Source organism: Mytilus californianus, unplaced genomic scaffold (assembly GCF_021869535.1).
Source record: "Mytilus californianus isolate M0D057914Y unplaced genomic scaffold, xbMytCali1.0.p SCAF_3, whole genome shotgun sequence".
Classification (NCBI taxonomy): domain Eukaryota; kingdom Metazoa; phylum Mollusca; class Bivalvia; order Mytilida; family Mytilidae; genus Mytilus; species Mytilus californianus.
This window is the reverse complement of record NW_026262679.1, coordinates 86,040,262-86,061,513: the sequence shown is the minus strand read 5'-3', so window position 1 is coordinate 86,061,513 and position 21,252 is coordinate 86,040,262. Positions and strand designations below refer to the sequence as shown.

The 21,252-nt window shown below is 32.3% G+C and overlaps 1 protein-coding gene across 1 annotated transcript in view; it reads left to right on the top strand.

The window, feature by feature from the left end:
- The window catches only part of LOC127735295 (roundabout homolog 2-like), a 35,028-nt gene that overhangs the window by 8,317 nt on the left and 5,459 nt on the right, over window positions 1-21,252 (top strand). The window contains exons 2-5 of the mRNA XM_052245422.1: window positions 14,744-14,871; window positions 15,853-16,069; window positions 19,129-19,152; window positions 20,552-20,872. Coding sequence (XP_052101382.1) covers window positions 14,744-14,871; window positions 15,853-16,069; window positions 19,129-19,152; window positions 20,552-20,872 — 690 coding nt within the window. The remainder of the gene's footprint in view (window positions 1-14,743; window positions 14,872-15,852; window positions 16,070-19,128; window positions 19,153-20,551; window positions 20,873-21,252) is intronic.

Below are 21,252 nucleotides of genomic sequence, written 5' to 3'. Positions count from 1 at the left end.
CATCGTATTGGAAAACAATTAAAAACATAACTTTAAGCTTTGTTTTGTACAGTAATGACGTGTAAACGAAATAATTCACACTAAGTTATAATCATCCATCAACTGTCAATTGCTTGAACATTATACTCCAGAAATCAATCAGTTACTTACAACAGATAAATAACTTTTGACATTTTTTTTAGTTTTTGCCTATTGCTTAGTAATTAAACCCGATATATAAATTGTTTTTCGTTTGATTGACAAGACAATGATACCTGAAAAGAAGCATAGAATATTTATCATACAAAAAAAATTGATGTGTTTATGACTACTTTCAGAAGAAGCATATACAAATAATAACTTGGTACCTATCATTATATTTATAAAAGAAAAAGTATTTGTTCTTGTAAACACCGATGGCAGTTAACAGTGATTTGATTCATTGTTTTCTGTATGATTGGAACGAGACTTGGGGAATATGTACAAATGTAATAGAGCAGCAACAAAATGACCTAATACCTAAAAAGACCTCTATAGGTCTACATTCCCTTACACACAATGAGGTACCAATCCAACGACACAAAAATGTAAAACACAGCTTGTAATATGTCAACATACGGTCCGTATCAATAAAATGCCAGATGTCTGTACAATATGTCAAGATCTCCCCGAGTCTAGAACAGAAGTAAATAAATTCAACAGAAAATAAGATATGAAATCAGCACCAAATTCCCTAAAATACAAAAGATTATTATAATTATACCTTAAGACATCTACTGACGAGATTCCCTACTCAGAACCGACTTTGAGATTATATAGATATAGGAAGATGTGGTATGAGTGCCAATGAGACAACTCTCCATCCAAGTAACAATTTATAAAAGTAAACCATTATAGGTCAAGGTACGGCCTTCAACACGGAGCATTGGCTCACACCGAACAGCAAGCTATAAAGGGCCCCAAAAATTACTAGTGTAAAACCATTCAAACGGGAAAACCAACGGTTTAATCTATATAAAAACGAGAAACGAGAAACACGTATGAACTACATAAACAAGACGACAAATACTGTACATCAGATTCCTGACTTAGGACAGGTGCAAACATTTGCTGCGGGATTAAACGTTTATGTCTACATATAGTATTGGTATTTTCAACACATTGTGTTTTTCAAAAAATACAATTCAAAGATACAAGGCTTATGATTTGTACACCAGACGCGTGTTTCGTCTACAAAAGACTCATCAGTGACGCTCAAATCAAAAATGTTGAAACGCCAAATAAATGTTCATGTCGAAATATGTTTTTTGTAATTATAGTTCCAATGATAATTATGCTAGCTATGACATTGTTCGTGCTAACCATGAGTATGGATTATCGGTCATGTTATTTTTTATGTAAGGTTTGATAGGTATTAAAGGAAGGTCAAAACTATCTATAATTCATTAGTAAGAAGTTATTAGAGTACATGAAGATTTGATTGACAGACAAGTTGCTTGATTAATGTGTAAGTTGGTACTTCAAACAAACACATTCGTCAAAAAAACGAAAGATTACAGAATAAAAGTTGATTACTGTTTACTACATTGCAGGAATTCTTAATCAAAATGCCTAATACCAGGCTACCGGTACAAGACTGCGTGATAAAGTCAACTCGACATTTTATAGCGAAAAAAGACGGATATCCATACGGCGGATATATCAAAACCCTAAATATGTTCACGAATATGATGTGAAAATTGAAAATAAATGCTGTTATATGCATATATAATTATAAAGTTATGAAGATTAACGAATGTTTTCTGGAAGTAATATAAAATGAATATTATCAACCCAAGGGGTAACTGAGGTATAGACACATGGTCATCCCTTGACTTCTTTGAAACTGACAGTAGTTCACCTTTAGCCTGCACCAAAAGGCAGTATGACCCATGTTTAAAAGAGACGTCCGTTATAAATACGGAAGCTAAAACCGATACTTCGTCTAGGTAGAGTGCCACGCTTTTTATGTATGTTGAATAAAAAAATCATTAAATGGAATAAAATAATTCATATAATATTTATTAAAACTAGGTATTTATGTATATTTCCTCAATTAAGATACATGTGCGTATATATTTGATTTATTTTACTTTCAATAACATTAAATTCAAATATTTCAAACAGGTAAGATACTCATTTTTTTTTAAAGTTCATCATTTAGAATATGAAGGAATGAGGAGTCTGTTTAAAGACTTTGTTCTGTACATGTGGTCTATTGTCAAACTTTATATTACTACTGTACATGGAAGCTCCAAAAGGCTTGTTATGTTACTCCGACTTCAATGTAGAACTAAATTAATATAATCAAATATTTCACAGCTTGTATCCCTGAGTTACATTCATTCATAACTCTGAAAGAGAATTAGTTTTTTTTTTGTGACGTCTTGTTTATGTTTTTTATTTTTATATTTTGAAAAGGGTATGGGAATAAGTTTAAATAGAAATTTTTCTGGTAAATGAGTATAATCCAAAGGCAGCCTGGCGCAACAATACATATATTATATTATAAAATTTCAGTTTGATAACTAGATGTATATATAATCTTGTGTCTGGACCCAACGGAAGTACGTGTCGGCTTTGATTGGAAATACAGATGAAAATGTAGAAAAAAAGTTGGCAATACTAATAATTTACTATGACTGTCCTTGTGCAGTGGAATAAACTCTTTAACCGTTAGGGTTTTAAAATTTTATAGGCGATTTAGTTTTATTGCACAACGTTTGTTAACCAGTTTTAAAATATTCGTTTTGAAAGACACGGAAAAGGTACCAGGATGCATAAAACATTAAGTGAAATGTTTACAGCTTATCAACTTTTACTACATTATTCTTCACTACGGAAGTCATTGAATTACGTGTATAGTTTAAGGCCATTCAGTAGAGAGCAATCAGTTCGCCAGTCGATTTTTTTGCAATATAAATTGTAGAAATTGACTCTTTATTATCTCATTTAAATTATCTAGCTTATCATTACCATTTATTTACGTACGTTTAAATTCACTTGATGTTTATTTGATAATTATAATGTAAAATGTATGCACACTGTATATATATCATTCTAAAATAATTTATGAAATTATTAATAGAGTCAATAACACGTCCATTTCTTGGAGTAGGAATAAACCCTAAGCACTCTCAAAGCGTTTTGTGATCGTACAGGCCGACAAAGCAGCCAAAAATGTTGTAGTGGTATTACTAAATACTTTTTGTTAGTTGTGTTTGCACTTAGTAGATATATAGCTACATGTATCTGATGCGTAAGTCTTGTCCAACTGATTTTTACAGATTTATCTTATGTTGGCCTGTCATATCTCTTAGGGGTTATAATAATTAGTAAGCACATGTTTGAGACCGCTATATTATGTCTGTGCCTGTTCCAAGCCAGAAGTCGTCAGACTAGTGGTTTTCATTGGTTAATGTCATGATTGTATAATATATTTAATGTTATTACCTTAAATAAGGTCCTTAGTATTCTCTGTATTGTTTCATATTTTGTTGTAAAGGGCCTTTTATAACTTACGTATGGGTTTTGATCATTGTTAAAGGTCGTATGGTGACCTGTTTTTTTCGTAAATAGTTACCTCATTACATGACAATGATACTTCTCCATGTTTTTATAAATACAGCTGGAATTCACCCGTCATCCCTCTTCTGTTTAAACATTGATACCATTAAGTTTTTGTTTTATCATTTCACTTGCATTTTACGGATGGTATTTGCATATGATATATTTTATGATCGTTGATTGGCTGATTGTTACGTGCTTGGCAACGTTTGGTTGTATTTTTTTATATGCATATACAATTATACAGTATGGTATGATAAGTAGGTAAAACGACAGAAAAGTAATGTAATAATTTTGGAAGTTCAGCATAGAAAGAACATGTCTGGTAGAAAACGAAGCTTTACTTTGGTTTTCAACTGGTCATCTACGGATTCATCGGAAGCGAGAGATTGTGGCAATCATCCAAGACTTTTCCCATGACTTAATTCTTACTAAATCATCGCACAAATCAACGGTAACGCCACTCTTTAAAGCATTCGTCTCTTTTGACAGTATGATTCCAAAAAGCAAAATGTGTGCATCGGTTACTTTTAGAGTTCTTTCTGTATCAATAAACACGTTCTTTGACGACACATTTGTATGTTGTGAATATTTAGATTAAAACGAAATTTTAAATACATCGTATACGAAAATTGCATTGTAGTAAAATTATTTTAATATAGAGGGTTACCATAAATATTAAAATCTAAACATTGTCTCGAATGTGTCGCAACATTTCCAATATTCACATGTAGGCATTAAACATTAACAAAAGATTAAATATATAGAAAAGTATGAAATGAAAATGTTTTTGACATTTGAAAAGGTGGGACCAATTTTCTTTAAATTTAGTTCATATCAAGGCCTTTCTCTTTAAGTCATTTAATTTTTATCACACATTCCTATCTATGCAGTTGGTTATTAACATAACTTTGGTATGTTTTTGAACATGTGACTATTGTTAAATCATTAAAAATGAATCAGAACTGTAATATTTTAATATATTTTGACAAAATTAAGGTATTAAAAAAAAGACGAGGAGGACATTCTTATCCAAATTAATTCTACATCGGTAGTTAAACTGTGTATCATTTTTCGAAATCAAGTTAATAAATAACGATAATGAAAAACATCACATTAGCTTCTTTCAATGTCAACTCGATACTTTTTTTTACCGTTGTCAACCACATCTTCTACGTGTGGTCGATCTCTTCCATCTATAAACTAGCTTATTTTTCTATAATTACTAATTTTAAATAAGAAATTAACGACATAACTATTGATGTCCCTTTATGTTGCGCCAAGCTATATAGCTACTTCGTTAAATGTCAACTGTACCAATATCCGTAAATATATTACGGTTACTTTAACTCAAAATGATGTATGTCACAACATACTTAAACTGCTGCATATATTGCTTCATTGATTGTTACTCAATTATATTTAATGACTTTGTCGGTCGTCAAAATTAACAAGATCCATGTTATGAGCATACGTGCATGATAATAAAACTTTTATTATAACTGTCTGGAGTGTTTGCATGTACACACATGCAGTGTCTCAAAGACCTGAATTCGACATCGCTTTTATATCCGCTGTACGCTACTTATATTTTTAAATCAATATATTTCTGTGAAAGTTCTCCTTTGAACTACATACATATGTATAACCACAATGCATCCCAGCGTATTGGATGTACATGTATACACGTTGATGTGACTACAACTTCATGGTAAATAACATTAAAAAAAACTTTAACCTAGGAAATGACGGACGAACGGACAAAAGTCGCACAGTCGGCGGGGCATAAATATAATTACAATGGGTGTGATGCTCAATACGACGATTGCAACACTGTACAAATCAGTTGAATATTATTAGTAAATGGTATACCAACCGGGAATTAGTGGGTATATTCTCAAGAAGGAAAATGTTTGTTTAATTCTCATGTAGTGGTTTTTCGTGTTTTCTGATTATACATCGAGTCTTTGTGTTAACTATGTGTTAGTTTATCTTCTTTTTACGATTGTCTCTGTCTTATACCGTCCTATGTAATTAGTAATTTACATTTCTATTTTAACACAGTCGACCAATATCCAATTCTTCGCGACTGGCCATGATTTTGTATGTCTGTTTTTATTCATACTTTGTCAACTGGAAAATATCATAAATTTAACAAAACCAATGTTGAAATACCCTCAGGCAAAGGCTACCTCAGATTGCTTTCATTCTTTTTACTATCACGAATTTGCAGCTTTTAAATATCTATGGGTTTATCGATCTTTATTAAGATCGTTCCTTATTTAGGTCAATCCTCAATTTAAAAAAGTAATAAATAAACGTTTCACCTTGGTAAGTTATTTCAAATACATGTATTGCCGAATAACCGCCGGATTTTTATGAAATAAGATATGTTTTAATTGTTACTTCTTATACAGCAACTAACGCCATGGCATATAATATGAACTATGACCTCAAGAGCATATATGATTTTGACCTCGAAGTCACAGTAAGGCCGTCAACTCGAAGCAAAAGCTCGCACGTGACTACGATTTCAAAAGGGTCCCTAGTTCCAGTTTGAACAGAATGTTTTGCTGCAATCTAGTTTTCCTTTAATGAAAGTTGACTGTAGTGAGGTTGTTGGTGGAAACAGACCAATAAATACGTATGATTTACATTCCTCTTTTTTTAACTTTTAATTTTTTTGAATTCTGAAAGGAATAAAAGAAACATTTAAATAGTTAAATTAACAAATAATCTTTGGGTAGTCACAGACTACCAGTAGAATGGACATAAGTTTTGTGGTTATCATATGTAACATTGGGTTATACATGTAGCTGGTTTTTTTTTAAAAACGATATGTATTTACCTCTGATTATTAGCGTCAATGTATTATAATTAGACTACATCGTAAAGCAAAGGGTTAATATAATAACTATTCAGTATCAAATCGTATGTAATTTCGTTTAATCGGTTTGCAGTAATAACACAGATGACCGTTATCGTGTTATTGACCAGGTACAATTACACGAAGAATGAATGAATGTCCTTGGATAAAAAGAAAAACAATCCTGGATATAAGAAAAATTTGACCAATGTGTTGTGTACAAACAATAATCACACTCAAATACTATGCCCAACTGCTGAATAAGAAATTTATTTATTTCGAAGGACGTAAAAAATCTTGTTCCCACTGTACTTATCAATTATAGTTGAATAAATCTAGAATATTTTAAATTGTCATTAAGCTCAATAAATAAATACTAAAATAACTTTAATGAACGGTTTGATTGCTGAGTTGAAAAGAAAACTGCCTATTCTATGTTCACATCCCCTAGATACATTCATAGCTGTTATTTTCATTTCTACTATTGAATTCCTGGCTGCAAACTACTCTGCTTGCTTAGCATTGCAGTGATCACTTATCCCTTGACATTTCCGATAGGTGTCGTTAACGGTTTAGAACCAATTTAAAGATAAAGAATGACGCCTTTTCACTCATGACTTGACAGACTTTTGCAGAGTATAAGGTACCATCAGACAAAGGCATCACACCCTTTTCATTATAAAGTAGCGCAGAAACAAAGACATTACTATCAGTGTATTTACAGAAGTTCACCCTTCATTCCAATGCAAAATAAGAAATACCATACCAAAAGCTGACAATTTATGTCGTATAAGGTGGTACCAAACACCTTGACTAAAATTAATTCGGCTCGTTTAATTTTCATAAAATTTTGACAAAATATTAACTTTAATTCTTTGACAAACATATAAAAAATTCAAACCACACACTTTATCGCAAAAAAAAATAATTGGATATATAGCAATTTGACAAACACTAATTTTGATCATTGAGAAGCTTAATATTTCCTTAGCAATAGAACGTGATTAAAACGTTCAGCTGATTTTTACAGATCCCTGTAGTGTTATGTACCACCATAAGGCATCAATCGTAATTTGTGATAATTCGTTCTACGAAAACTATATATAACTCTACATGAGCAACTCTTCTAACTATTTTACACAACGTGCAAGCCAGGGGCGTAGTTACCTTCTTAATGAAGTGGAATCACAAACTATAGGGCGAGGGGTCTGGGGGCCGCCTAAAGCCCCCAGTAGGTCCGGTAGGGGGCCAGGGGGGGGGGGGGCGAAGCCCCCCGGAAGCTCCGCATATATAGCGTTTCAAAACAATCACAACCGAAATAAAACTTGGACATTTTTGTTGTGGTTTTTTGGTCAACTATTTGTTTAACTTCGAGTCGAATGAAGACCTAACATTGTCGCTTGCGTTTTTTTTGTACGTGAAAGCTTTTAAAATCGCGGAGATTTGTTCCATATACTAGTATTTGTATTGAGCAAAGTAGATTTAAAAAAACAAACAATAAAATAAACACAATTCTATATGCGGAGTTTCTGTTAGAAAAACATCATGGATACCAAATACTTGGTGGACACATTCTCATATATTTTGCTTAACATATGTATTTAGATGTTTAAAAATTTTGTGGGTAAGAGAGAGATGGGAATTTTACGTAGTTAGGAATATTCATAGTTGAAATTAATGAACTTTTTCAGAGTAAATGGTACTTTGATCACGATCTTTTTCATGAACTGCGTTTTTAATTAGCCAGCTAATTAACAAATGCATATGCATTCGACCAGTTGTATGGCAATATCTAGATGATAACAGTGAGGATACGTGTAATAAAAGTTTGGTGTATCTTTCGAACAAGAATCAGCAGTTTAGTGTCCTACTCGGACACACAGTTCTTTTTTTTTAAATTGAATGACCTAATAGTCCAGTAAAACGAGTTAGAACTAACAATTTATTTAAATGGTTTTACAATCAACCATTCGTATAGCCGGCCCATATAGAAACGACCTTCGAATTATCGAATCTATATAAAAGATTTTTTTTGTAAAATTAATAAAAACGTTAAACATGTACTGGAAAATGTGTACTTTTTTTTATAATAACAGCAGTTCCAACTTCTCATCTACTAGTATACGGAAACTATTGATTGATTAAATGGTTATTTAATGTCCGGTAGCAAATATTACATGCACACAGGACGAGATACGTTGACGTGATGTGAAAATGAACTATTCATGTTGTCAAGACCTACATACTTAGTCAATATTGAACTAGTTCACAAGGTAACAGTCATTATTCCCGGATCGAAACGAGTTGAAGAGTCTTCATTCTAGTAAGATGTGTGCCTTGGGGCGAAGCGGAAAATAATAATTTTCAAGTTTTTTTTGTCAACCCTAAAGGGATTATGTTTTTTGCACTCAAAGCGAGTATATGGTATGGTTGTGGTACCAACAACTATGTAGCTGGTATTTTCTAAACAATGCCCGTAATATAAAAAGTTCCTCTAAGTTTACACCAGTTGTATGTATTTATCGTACACATACATGTCTTACAGGATTAAAAATTCTGCTGCATGTGTATTCATCTTGCTTTTATTTTTTGTGTAGTTTTTAAAATGCATACATAGAAAGACTAATTCCTGCATGTTAACTTTGTCCCTCACTCTCTCTCTCTTTTTTTTCTTTTTTTTGTGAAAACGACGTGGATGCACGTGCTGCCGTGCCTCCGGGTAGCTACGCCCCTGCATGCACATGTAAGTAACTTCCTATAATTGCAGTGAATAATTTCCGTACAATTATGAAATGAATCGTAAATTGCAAACAGTTTTATTTCATAAAGATGTGAAATCATTTGTTTTTCATGTGTGTCTCTCGACATTTTAATTTATAAATTAGAAGGATAAAATTGCACTATACATGTATTAAACTAAATGAATTAATCAGACGGAAAGTGCATGTATAGCATTCATTATTCTAGATTATACTAGCTTAATCATATCAAATGTTGCAAGCTAATGCTTGGTGCGTTCCTGGGTCATACTTATTCACATCAAATATCGCTGCACATAAATTGTCGGTGTTCAATTAATTTTAAAATATAAATAATGAGAGAGAGAGAAAAACAAAAACTTTATGGTTGATCAATTAAGTAGATACATATAAAAAATACATGATATTAATAAAGCCAAAATTAATTTATGTTTCCTCCTGAATTATATAGATCCTCTTCGTTAGCCAAGGGTTCGATCCGGCCGGCACATTCTCCACACTATACAGACACTCGTTGCTTGGTTAATACTAATAACAATTTAACAACTGCAATCGAGAAAAAAACCAAGTAAGATGTAACAACTGCAATCCTTCATTTTCAACCTTTTTCGCAGCCTAAAAGTACGCACTATGTGTATTTTCTCTCTGATCTAGATGTTCCTATCCCATTACTTCCTTCATGTGCTCTAAAATTGAAGTTTACTTAAATTCTTATATATTCAACTTGCGTATCAACTATTTCTTTTCATTTTCATCAAATGGTAAAAATATGAGAGATATATCATGGGCAGTATTGACAATGAATTATCAATATTAATTTCATTCAATACATATGTCATGAAAATAGTAAGCAATGATTATTCAGACTGTTGAGCAATTAAGTAGTCGCATATACTCTAGAAAAGTTAGCGTCATTATATTCATTGACAATACGTTTTCTCCTTAATTCAGAATTTCAAAGCTAAACGGGTGTTTTATTTTTGCAACATGAAATAAATTATGTATAGAAAACAAATTTAATTATTTATTCAAAGCATTAAATACTATATTTGATTTAGCGATTCGTTCAGTAAACGTTTTCAGCAATAACCATTGTTAACGTCCGTTTGAACGTAATTTAATTTATTTTACTCTCTCGTGGGAATAATTATTGAAGATGTTGATGAAATTTATTTATTCTTATACATTTCAATTATAATAAATGGTTTGATTAGAGTGTTTTGTATCTACAATTATTATAGCTGTTTTATAATTGTATTGATGTTTATAAATAAGCACTAGCTTTTAAGTGTGAAATACATTACATACATTCGCACAATCTTTTATTGTCCTCAATTTTATTCATGGAATGAACTTAACTCTGCCGCACTTAAAACCCCCGTCTCTTCGTCAAATTTACTTATAAATCAATCTTACACACATATATATACATGTATATATATATATATATATATATATATATATATGTACACTTTTTCACTTTTTTGGTCTTTTGGAAAATGTTTTTTGTGCTGTATTTAGACCCCTCTAACAAGAAATTTGTTTTGCATGCACACGTATAAAAATTGCGGTTTTTATCCAACGCAATCATAGGTTTGAACGTTGTTTTCAATTTAGACTTGTATATATATGTACATATATATATCGACTGCATTTCACTACTTTCAACGTGGCTGGTATCGAAACCCCACCGTATATATGATCATATAATATAATTAATCTATACATGAAGACCATCTTCTAGACCATTTGAAAATAAAAATAAGGAGATGTGGTATGATTGCCAATGAGACAACTATCCACCAAAGTTCAAATGAAGTGGATGTAAGCAATTATAGGCAACTTATCAAGTTTAAAGTAAAACTGTATGTTTATTTCTGCATGCAGAAGCATATTCTGATGATATTCCACTCTTAGGTAGTAGCGAAGGCATATCGTTTTTACCTGTCCCCCTGTCCATCAGACATCATGGTTTCCAAGTGTGTCAATACATACTTTATATTGGAATGCTGCTTAATTCAATATATGGTCAACCTTAATTTAATATATGGCCACACACAATAAGAGAAAAATATATTTTGATTTTGTGTTAACTACGTCTAAGGTTAAGGTTATGGTCAAAGTTAGTTGAAATTGACCTAAATTTATGCAGGAAAGTTGTTTCCGGATGTTCAACCAAATTGTTCATATCGGATTGTAACCATACGGTGATTGGTTGTCACCTGTAACGAGAGGAAAATCAATGTTGCTTTTGAAGTCAGTACTTATTACATGTAGGTCTATAATGTTAAGGCAAAAGAAACTAAAAATAGATCGAAATGTTTACAGGAAAGCAGTATCTGATTTATAATTCTATACACTTGTCAATGAATAGGATTGTAACTTAACTTGCATATACATGTATGGTCACACATAACTAGATTGAGATCCCTATTGCGTCTGCGGTCAATACGTCAATGCAATAGTTTCTTAATCGACGAAGTAAACGGACCTTATAACGATAGCTCTAAGACCTCTCACATGATTGGAACCTTACTTGGGGTTTGGATAAAATATCAGGGGAAGAAGATCCCTTTAGATTTTTATTATATATATCCAAGGTCAGCATCACAGCTTCTATAAAATGATTGACCTTTTAATCCTTGTCACCGGGATAATGCTTTCGTTTTTTGTAGGCAATATTACTGTCATAAATCAAAACATAAAAGAATCATACCTTAAAGTAAACAGAAAAATCGAAGCCAGCAGGTACCTTAATGTCAAAGGCAGTTTCTTCCCCTTTATATAGGAAGGTGTATGTAAACTTGCTCACTATAAATGGTTTTTTAATTAGCCTTTATGCTATTCTTATTAGGCAATAATTTTCAAAAATAAGTATATTTTTTCTGCGTACATACAAATTCTTATAAACAAACACTTTTAAAGAAAATATAGTTGAAGTAACCCATTTACTTTTCAACTTGAGTTGTGCACGTTCTAAAACATAGAGCAGTAAACATAGCACACAATACTACAGTATACTTTCACGGTAATGTGATCAACAGTTTGATAAATGTTTTATTTCAACGTTCATGACATTCGAGTTAAATATGCTGATGGTACATTTGAGAATACATTAAAGTGATGAAAGTGCTTTGAATAAGATAATCATACAGCCTTCAAAATACATTTCTTCTTCATAGTTTCAAACAAATTCAATCTAATTAAAATATAGATCTCGGATTTCGTTATACTACATACGAGCCTCGTATGTAGTATAACGTAGTATAACGAAAAACAAATTATGTGTACTAATTGGGAAAAAATAACTGTAGGTGACTTTTCCGATCTTGGATAATTAACGTATGATACCTCACGCTTATTTGTTCTCGTCTAATGAAACAAAAGACAAAGACAGACATTTGAGTTCAACATTTCAATGAACGCAAAAATGTTTAAATGGTGTAGATATTGTCATTTAAAACTTATCAAAACACTCTATTAAAGGTTTTCACAGATTTCTAAGACTTACTTTGATTGTTGGTTCTTTAAGGTCCAGTGGGAAATATTTCATGAATCATACAATATATATATATTCAAATTGAACAATAAAAATATGTCAGAAGATATTGAACTATTGAGCAGATCGAGTAGGAAAAGGGGTGGTGATGTGCACTAACTGCCTCTGGATAGACGGGATATGTTGGGTTGAGGCAGAAAATTTCCCCTTTCAATAGGCCTTCTGCGTTAGTTTATTTACTGCATGCAGAGAGCGGGCACTCGCCTAACAGAATCATTAAATTAAGTCACCCTTCTGACCGGACGTGGTTGTGTATTTGTATACATCTCGTTCATCTGAACGGTGGCCACCTCTATTTGAGTTCTGATGTTTACTTATTAATATTATATTACTGAGGTTCGTGTCATGATAATAAACTAGATGTAAATATACAAAATGTTCCAATTAAAGACAGCTGTTCTGGTATATGAAGCCCCTTAATTACAGTGCTACATGAAACGGAACGAAATAATTGATTCGTGAGAGTTAGAAGAGAAGAGACTTGTTTTTTTGCCTTCTTTTTTTATTTAAACAATCCTTAAAATAGCTAAAGGCCTAATTTGTTTAACATTTGACATAATATTTCTGTAATGACTCACTGAAAGGTCAGACGTACTTCTTTCTGGTTTGTTTGGAAATCTCATTAATTATTCTTATACAAATATGAAGCCTTATTAATTTCTACTTCCCTGGTTTTTTATTCATTTCATCATCTTCATGCATACAAGAAATGCAATACAGTTGCGGTAAAGTGGAAACACTGTCTCAGACGATCATAATTCATATGAAAATATGTACATGTATAGACATTGTTGTCGTTTCTTGTATACAAGAAAACATATATATAGTTATGGTCTTGTCAGATTGACATTAGAACTTTCTCCAAGGACGTCAGAAAAAAACTGCATGTAGTTTCCAACGGCATAATCAGAATCTTACCAAATCAAGACAAGAGAAGTTTATAGAATAAAATTTGTACAAGAATGTAAATATTTATTGAGAATGGCCACAACTTCCATACCTTCGATCATAAGGAAACAAGAGCCTAATTATTTGAAATGCATTTTCCATAGAGTACCAGTGGTGTTCAAAACGTTTTTTTTTTTTAACAAACAAACTAGTCAGAAAAAAATGGGTATTCCGTTTCTGTTGGCCTATGAACGGTTGCGTCCAATAATAGTCCTGTTTACTGTTCATCTTCGAAGTCCATGTTGATTTCTTAACTGTACAACTGGAAATAAAAAAAACACTAAGTATTTAAGCGTCAACGTTAAATTGCACTTACACCTGTTAGTTGCACCATTTTGAATTCGTCCTATTTAGAATTTATTCTTCTTTCCTCTATTTTTGTTCTGAAATCGTCTGTTTTTGAGATTTTAAGACAAATCATTGAACTCCATGAAAGATTGATAAACATCCGCCTTAACCATTGTAATATGTATAACACAACATTATTCACAGGCTGTTCCTTCCTATTTATAACGATCATGGAATGGATACTTCACGTTGAATTTTATGGAATAGTTATGTCACAGCTAGTTTGCAGGTGATTTCATGCATGTGTTCCAATTGTTGAAACCAAAATCCCGTCCTGTTTTCCTCTATTGCAACATCACTGATTGTGATTTTTCACTGAATGAGCAACACATAGCGTGCAACAAGTGGAGCAGGTATCGTCACCCTTCCGAAACTCTTGAGCTATTTTGGTAGGGTTTATGTTGCTCAATCATTAGCGTTCTGTGTAGTATTTTGTGAATGTTTTTCTTCCAGTCGGTGTGTTATCTGTTTTTTTTTTCTTTCGACTTTTGGTTTTTTATTGCCTCTATAGTATATCCAACCCTTTTATGTTTTCTGCAATATATTTTCCATACTTCAACTATTTATTAAATCATACATGTACAACGACATGTTGATAAGTATCAATAAATGGTACATAAAACTTCTGTCGTTTGCATTTTAAACTTTACTCTTGAACTAAAGTTGTATTTTTTCTAGTTTCAGGAGAGGTTGTGAAAAGACAGTTAATACCGACTTTTATTCCACTTACACCAAGAGATCAGGTGGTCCATACAGGAGACACTGTTCTACTGAGATGTCAGATACGAAATTTGGGTCCTAAATCGGTAAGTTGGTTGTATAAATATTACATGTTTTAGGATAGCATTGTCATTAGGTTTAAAAAAAAAAAAAGAAAACAACACTTTATAAATTTCATGCGTCCGAAACGCTTTTCTGGATGTACCTAATTAGTTTATTGCTCCCTCTTGTCAAAGTTTTTTGGTGTAAGACACTCGTTTGATTATTGATATAGTTCATTTCGACATAATTTCCAAGTGATTATGTCATAGTGTTTTATATTTACACGTTATGCATTGCTTTACATGATGTATAATATTTACCAATTAAACAGTCATTAAATGCTGTCATGCAGTATTCCTCACTAGTAAGCAATGAAAATGTCTGTCAATGCAAAACTATAATCTATTTATAATAAATTTTAGTTTTGCAACGCGAACATCTATACTAAAATATTGGTAATGTTAAGACATGATATATCATGCACAATTATATCAAATAGCGTTTTCATGTCGCGGCCTTTTATAGCCGACTATACGGTATGTCTTTTCTCATTGTTGAAGGTCGTACGGTGGCCTATAATTGCTTATATCCTTCATTAACTTTGAGTGGTATGTATCTTTTGGCATCATACACTGGCAAATTTTGTTCACGTGAATTTAACGTGAAATTAACGTGAAATTCACGTGAGCAAAATTTTGCTGTGTATGCATGAGGAAATGTGCAAAAAATAAATGATAATTTGAAAGTATCTATATTTTAGATGCTAATGATTCTACATTAATTGTTTCATGACAAAAGAAATTTAAAACTCACGTCAATAGCCTTGTAGCTTCTTCTAAATGACATTTTAATGTCCATAAAATTATTGGTATGGCATACATATAATTGACCAACATACCTGTTTGCACATTATAAAAATCTGTTTTTGAGAATAAGCAACACTTAGCATGATCTTCATCGCTCTATTGTCATGCAATAAATTTCATTGCCAACTATCTGAACATTTTCAATTTCTTTTATTTTAGGTTTCATGGCGTAAAATATCCGAAGATTTCCCATTGACTATTGGCGACATGATGTATGCGCCCAATCCAGAAATGAGTGTTGATTTTGTGCGAAGTGGTCGTATAACAAATAATACTTTAATTATAAAACGCGTAAAACCGTCACACTCAGGGACATACGAGTGCCAAATAAGTTCTGCGAATATCTATACATATCATGTGACTTTAGAAGTTTTAAGTAAGTATTTCATTATTCACGGTTTGTTAACTCAATTTTGTATAAAAATGTCGCGCAAGGAAAGACGACTACTTAACGTAATACTAATACCCAGACGCTGTTCTCTCAGATGATTAAAAATATGACTGAGCAAAACAAAAAGCATTGAACACCCTTTTCACTGCTGTACTTCATCTTAAAGTCACAATGAGGCCTTCAACGCGAAAAAAAAGCTCGCACTTAAAAAAGTCAATATCTGGTAGGATCATAATGCCAACTATTATACATCGCGTATGGATTTCATTATCTTGTAAAATTACACAGGATAGACACTTGTTTAATATTGAAGTCTTATTTTTATACTGTGGATGTGGTCTATTTTGCTTGCGCACTCGGTTCAAGAGACAGCGTTTACATTGAAGGTCCAGTTGCTCGTTTTATAAGTCTCACTAAAGGCATATCAACTGAGGGGTAAGGTTAAATGCCACCTAACGCAAATTGGTTAATCAAAACACGCTTAATTTTATTTATATTATCTGAAAACAGTTTACAATTCTTTTAACTGCAAAACAAATACATTTAAGGTTTTACTACTTACGAATAAGACAACAAATGCATGTTTCCGTTTTGTTCTTTAACAGAAATTAAGTGCAAACTTTATATAAAATTATGGTTTCTATATTTTCCCTTTAGATATACAAAATATTGCCATATTATCAAATTACTCAATCAGAGTCTCGGGTTAGTCATATGCACTACATGTAGACCTTTATTAGTCTACAATGTAGAGGGCTACTTGTAATACTTAGGATTCATTAGAAGTCAACAACAAACATATGGTGTTCGTGACGTAAATAATTGAGCCTTTTCTTTAAAATACTGCTGAAATAAATCATTCCCCTTTGTCAAAGTTCAAAAGAACAGTTAAAAGGTATCAAGATTAACAACACTGGTGATAATTCTGAGAAATATAATTATTGTCTTCGTAATGCCATCTTTTCTGTAAGTTGATAATAGCAATGCATCGTTTTATTGTCTTTTTTATGTCCTCATCTTGACATAAACAGATGTAATTAACTCCCCTGTCAGTGATCTTTTGATAAATCGTTACCTCCACCTTGTCTCCGATACAAATACTTGGCACACAATAAACTTACCAACGCGTGTTGAGTTCTGCGACGCACATAAAATAGTGTCAAAACGAAACAAAACTTATGTTTTCCTTTTATCTTGATAGTATTTTACTAACATTGCAGAGGAATGTTTCTGAAAGCTGACGGTTATTGCTAAGCAGAAACATATTTCTGGCACTCTGGATCTCTGTAGGTAGCCATGTCTTTTCGACACATTGTAGAATTTAATCAATTATTGTAATGTAAAGATATTTGCTAATGCAAAGACTACCTGCTAATTTTATTGCGTGCTAAACGATGCCGACAGCCAATTATAAAGATGTCAATATTCACAAATGTAATAACGAAACATTAGTTTTTGTTTTTTTGTAATTCATATTTTATATGTACCAATCAAGTTACATAGTTGGTGCAAATATATTGCTAATTCTACGCCTACTTCTTCCTTCAAAGGAAAACCTGGATGATTATAGGTAATATTTTGTGTTCCTTTGAAATCACAGCCAAAGATAAAAAAAAAACAGATCTTCCTTCTCTTACTGGATAACCGAATTATTTACGCGTCATATATAAAAAAACAATTTTTTCGCTGAGTCTGACAAATGTACTAATATCCTCTGAATCAGCGATAAAAACTGGGCTTTACAGTTACATTTGACTTCCAAATATAAGGAATCACGGTGTGTGATATGTTTAGTACGTACATAGTATATTCATATAATGGTGGTACATGTACTTGACGTCTCAATCCTTTACTTAAGTATAATCATTTAGTTTAAAGACACATGGGAAGAAAAAATAGTAGTTTAACAATGTCTAAATCTCATAAATCTCCGAGACAGCTTCCCGACCTGTATGTGTTTTTCAACACAATTTAGGTTCGGTGGACGTATGTTTAAACTTGCAATTCATTGAGAATTGTACTCTTCTACTCAACGACTTGTTAATTTATACTTTTGAGCTTGACTTTATACAAGTGCTTCATAAGAAGAAAGAAAACGTGCTTTAAATTCTATTTTCGTGAAATAGATGTTGTCCTTTACTAAATAATTAAAGTTTGGTGATCACATCTAATCTATTTATTTAATATTGACTATCATAATTGGTAGTCTAGAAAATAAGGCTATGATAGAAACAACAAGGACCGCTTTACACGCCTATCTAAAATGTGTGTCGGTATATAAGCAGCAGCTTATGGTGTTTATATCTTCTGCTGACACTATATTCCTGAACTTATATTTCTTATCGGGAATTTCTTGAAAGACCATGACTATTACAACAACGTAACGGAATCAATAGTTCTTAGCGGTAAAGCTTTCCAGACGGAATCAAGAGTTCTTACCGGTAAAGCTTTCCAGACGGAATCAACAGTTCTTAGCGGTAAAGCTTTCCAGACGGAATCAAGAGTTCTTAGCGGTAAAGCTTTCCAGACGGAATCAAGAGTTCTTAGCGGTAAAGCTGTCCAGACGAAATCATAACATGGTTCACCGTTACAGAATATACGAGTCACATATGTCCTCCAAAGTCGTTTTTGCAATCCCGTCTGCGTTAAGGGCTTGCACCTGAAGACGACTTTCTATCTGAGGTCACTTGTCATGGGTGTCATTAGTGAAACAAGAACTGCTTACATGTCACACAGTGTATCTTTCCGAAGCAAATAAGTTCCGGTTTTTTGGTTTGCTTTGTGTTGTTCCATATTAAATTTTTATTTGTTTCTGTTTAGTGCTTTTAAACTGCTGTTTGTCCTTTCGTATTTTTATTACAACGATGCTGCCTGTCTTTTTTTATGACTAATCATTTCGAATTCCCTTTCTTACCCTCTTACTTTTTACAAATACTTGTGTATCTATTTATAATTGTAATATATATACAAGAAATAATTGACCAAGAAATAAAGTTTGCAAATTGTTGTTTTGCTGTAAAAAGAAACTATTTGTTTTATTTCAGATACCAGGCGTTACACAGAACCATGTAAGTATTTCACCTATTGTTAATTTAGTTATTCCCTTAAAACCAAGGAGGTTATACTAGATTCTAATATAACCTCCTTGCTTAATATTATAAACTTATTTTATTACTCTCATACGTAATAACGTGTTCAACACACTTAAAATCTCAAGAAAGGCATACAAAAGTTATACATTAAATGCAAGAAACACAAAAATTTCGTCCATCAATTTAAACATTATTTGAATAACAATCGACAGAAAAACAAAATTTAATGTTTATGGATAGCAAGACTTAGAACAAACATTGAAATTTATTTAGATTGAGCAGCACTTTCAGATCCAGATTCCTTTTTGTACAAACCGAACACGTTTCAATATGACTATCAACTGAATTAATTACTGTATTATCTATAACGCTAATTGTATACAATCTCTCTTTAAACATTTCGTCGTACAATTTTAGGATCATAATTAACTTAATTTACTAATTTATAGTTAACTTTGAAACATGAGTAAAGAATTTGTATAAACGAATTTGCACTGGCCATTGCATAGAATATTTTTTCCTGTACTGTACACGACGCTGTTGAATGAAATCTACTTGAAAATGCAGCAACCGATATTTAAATGTAAACCGGCATTATCTTTGTATTATCAAGTTAAGTACTTTGAATAAGCAGGCTTTCAGTAACTGCGGGAATTCATTGATAAGACATTATTTAGTAATGTTTAACCTGAAGTATTTATGTTTCATCGCCATAACACCGATACTATTAAAATTAAATTACTGTTTTGCTCGTAATCATACCATAAACGGTACCAATATTTATGCACCAGATGCGCACTTGTGAAAATCCAAAGCTTATTAAAAAGATGGTATTATCTCTTTCTTTAAATCTAATTACCACTGATAAGTTCTTAAAAGGGGAGGGGGGGGGGGGGGGGGGGGGGTATGTGCCTGTCCTTTACTTTATTTGATTTTATTACGTTATATTCTTGTGGACTGTTGTCTATGTGTCTTTTTTTTTTAATCTTTTGGAAATGGTGTTGTCTTTTATAGACGTATATTTATCTCCCCCTCCCCGCCCCCAAACCTTAGTATTTGTTTATCTTTTTTTTCGTGAAAAAGTGTATGTAGAAATCATTGTTTTCTGCAAAATTAGGCGAGATTACTTAAATATAGCAATTTATGATCAATATGTGAAAGTTTACATAAAAAGTCAATCCTTAGTTCTTCTTACCATGAACCTTTCTTTAAATGAAAATGTGTGAATAAAAAGAGAGTATGATTATTATAGTTCGACAATCTTTTTATCAAATCGAGTTGCTTTTTTTTTAGCTTTGAAGCAAACTGCTCAACAATCATGCATCGTATAAAACCAATTGACCAAATGCATAAGATAAATTTATATTTCTTTCAGCGATAACTCTTGACGGGACACTGTATCCAAGTCCTAACCAAAAACTAAATCTCACGTGCAATTCGACTGGTAATGATCGTTCTCCTGAAAAAATAGACTGGTTTCATAATGGAAACCTTATTGCGGAAAATAAGCCGCAGTGGAGAAATAGGGCTGTTATAGTGAACTATGTCCCAGAGGTTCCAGGTGTATCGTTAATAAGTCAGCTTACAATAGATAAAGTTGGAGCATCAGACGCTGGAATATATGTATGCAGAAGTATGACCCCTAGTGAGGGCATGACTGTAAAGACGACCAGTGTCATGGTCAATGTTTTAAATGGTAAGCATTGTCACATTTTGTTTTACTTCCAATACTGCATTTAAGAGCACAAACTCGCACCATTAGGAGTCGCGAACAATGAAATAAACTGAACTACAAATGTACTTCAAAATGAACTAAGTTTGTCATTTCAGTGCCTTTTATAGCTTGCTATGCGGTATTGGTTTTGCTCATTGTTGAAGGCCGTACGGTTACCTATATTTGCTAACTTGTACATCATTTGGTCTCTGGTGGAGAGTTGTTTCATTGATACTCATACCACATCTTCATATTATCATAAGGATAAAAGTCGAAGAAATATTGTTTTCTTATGAAGCATGTGATGTTATGATGAACAACAAAATAAAAAAAAAAACTTTTTAAACGCACAAATTTTTTTT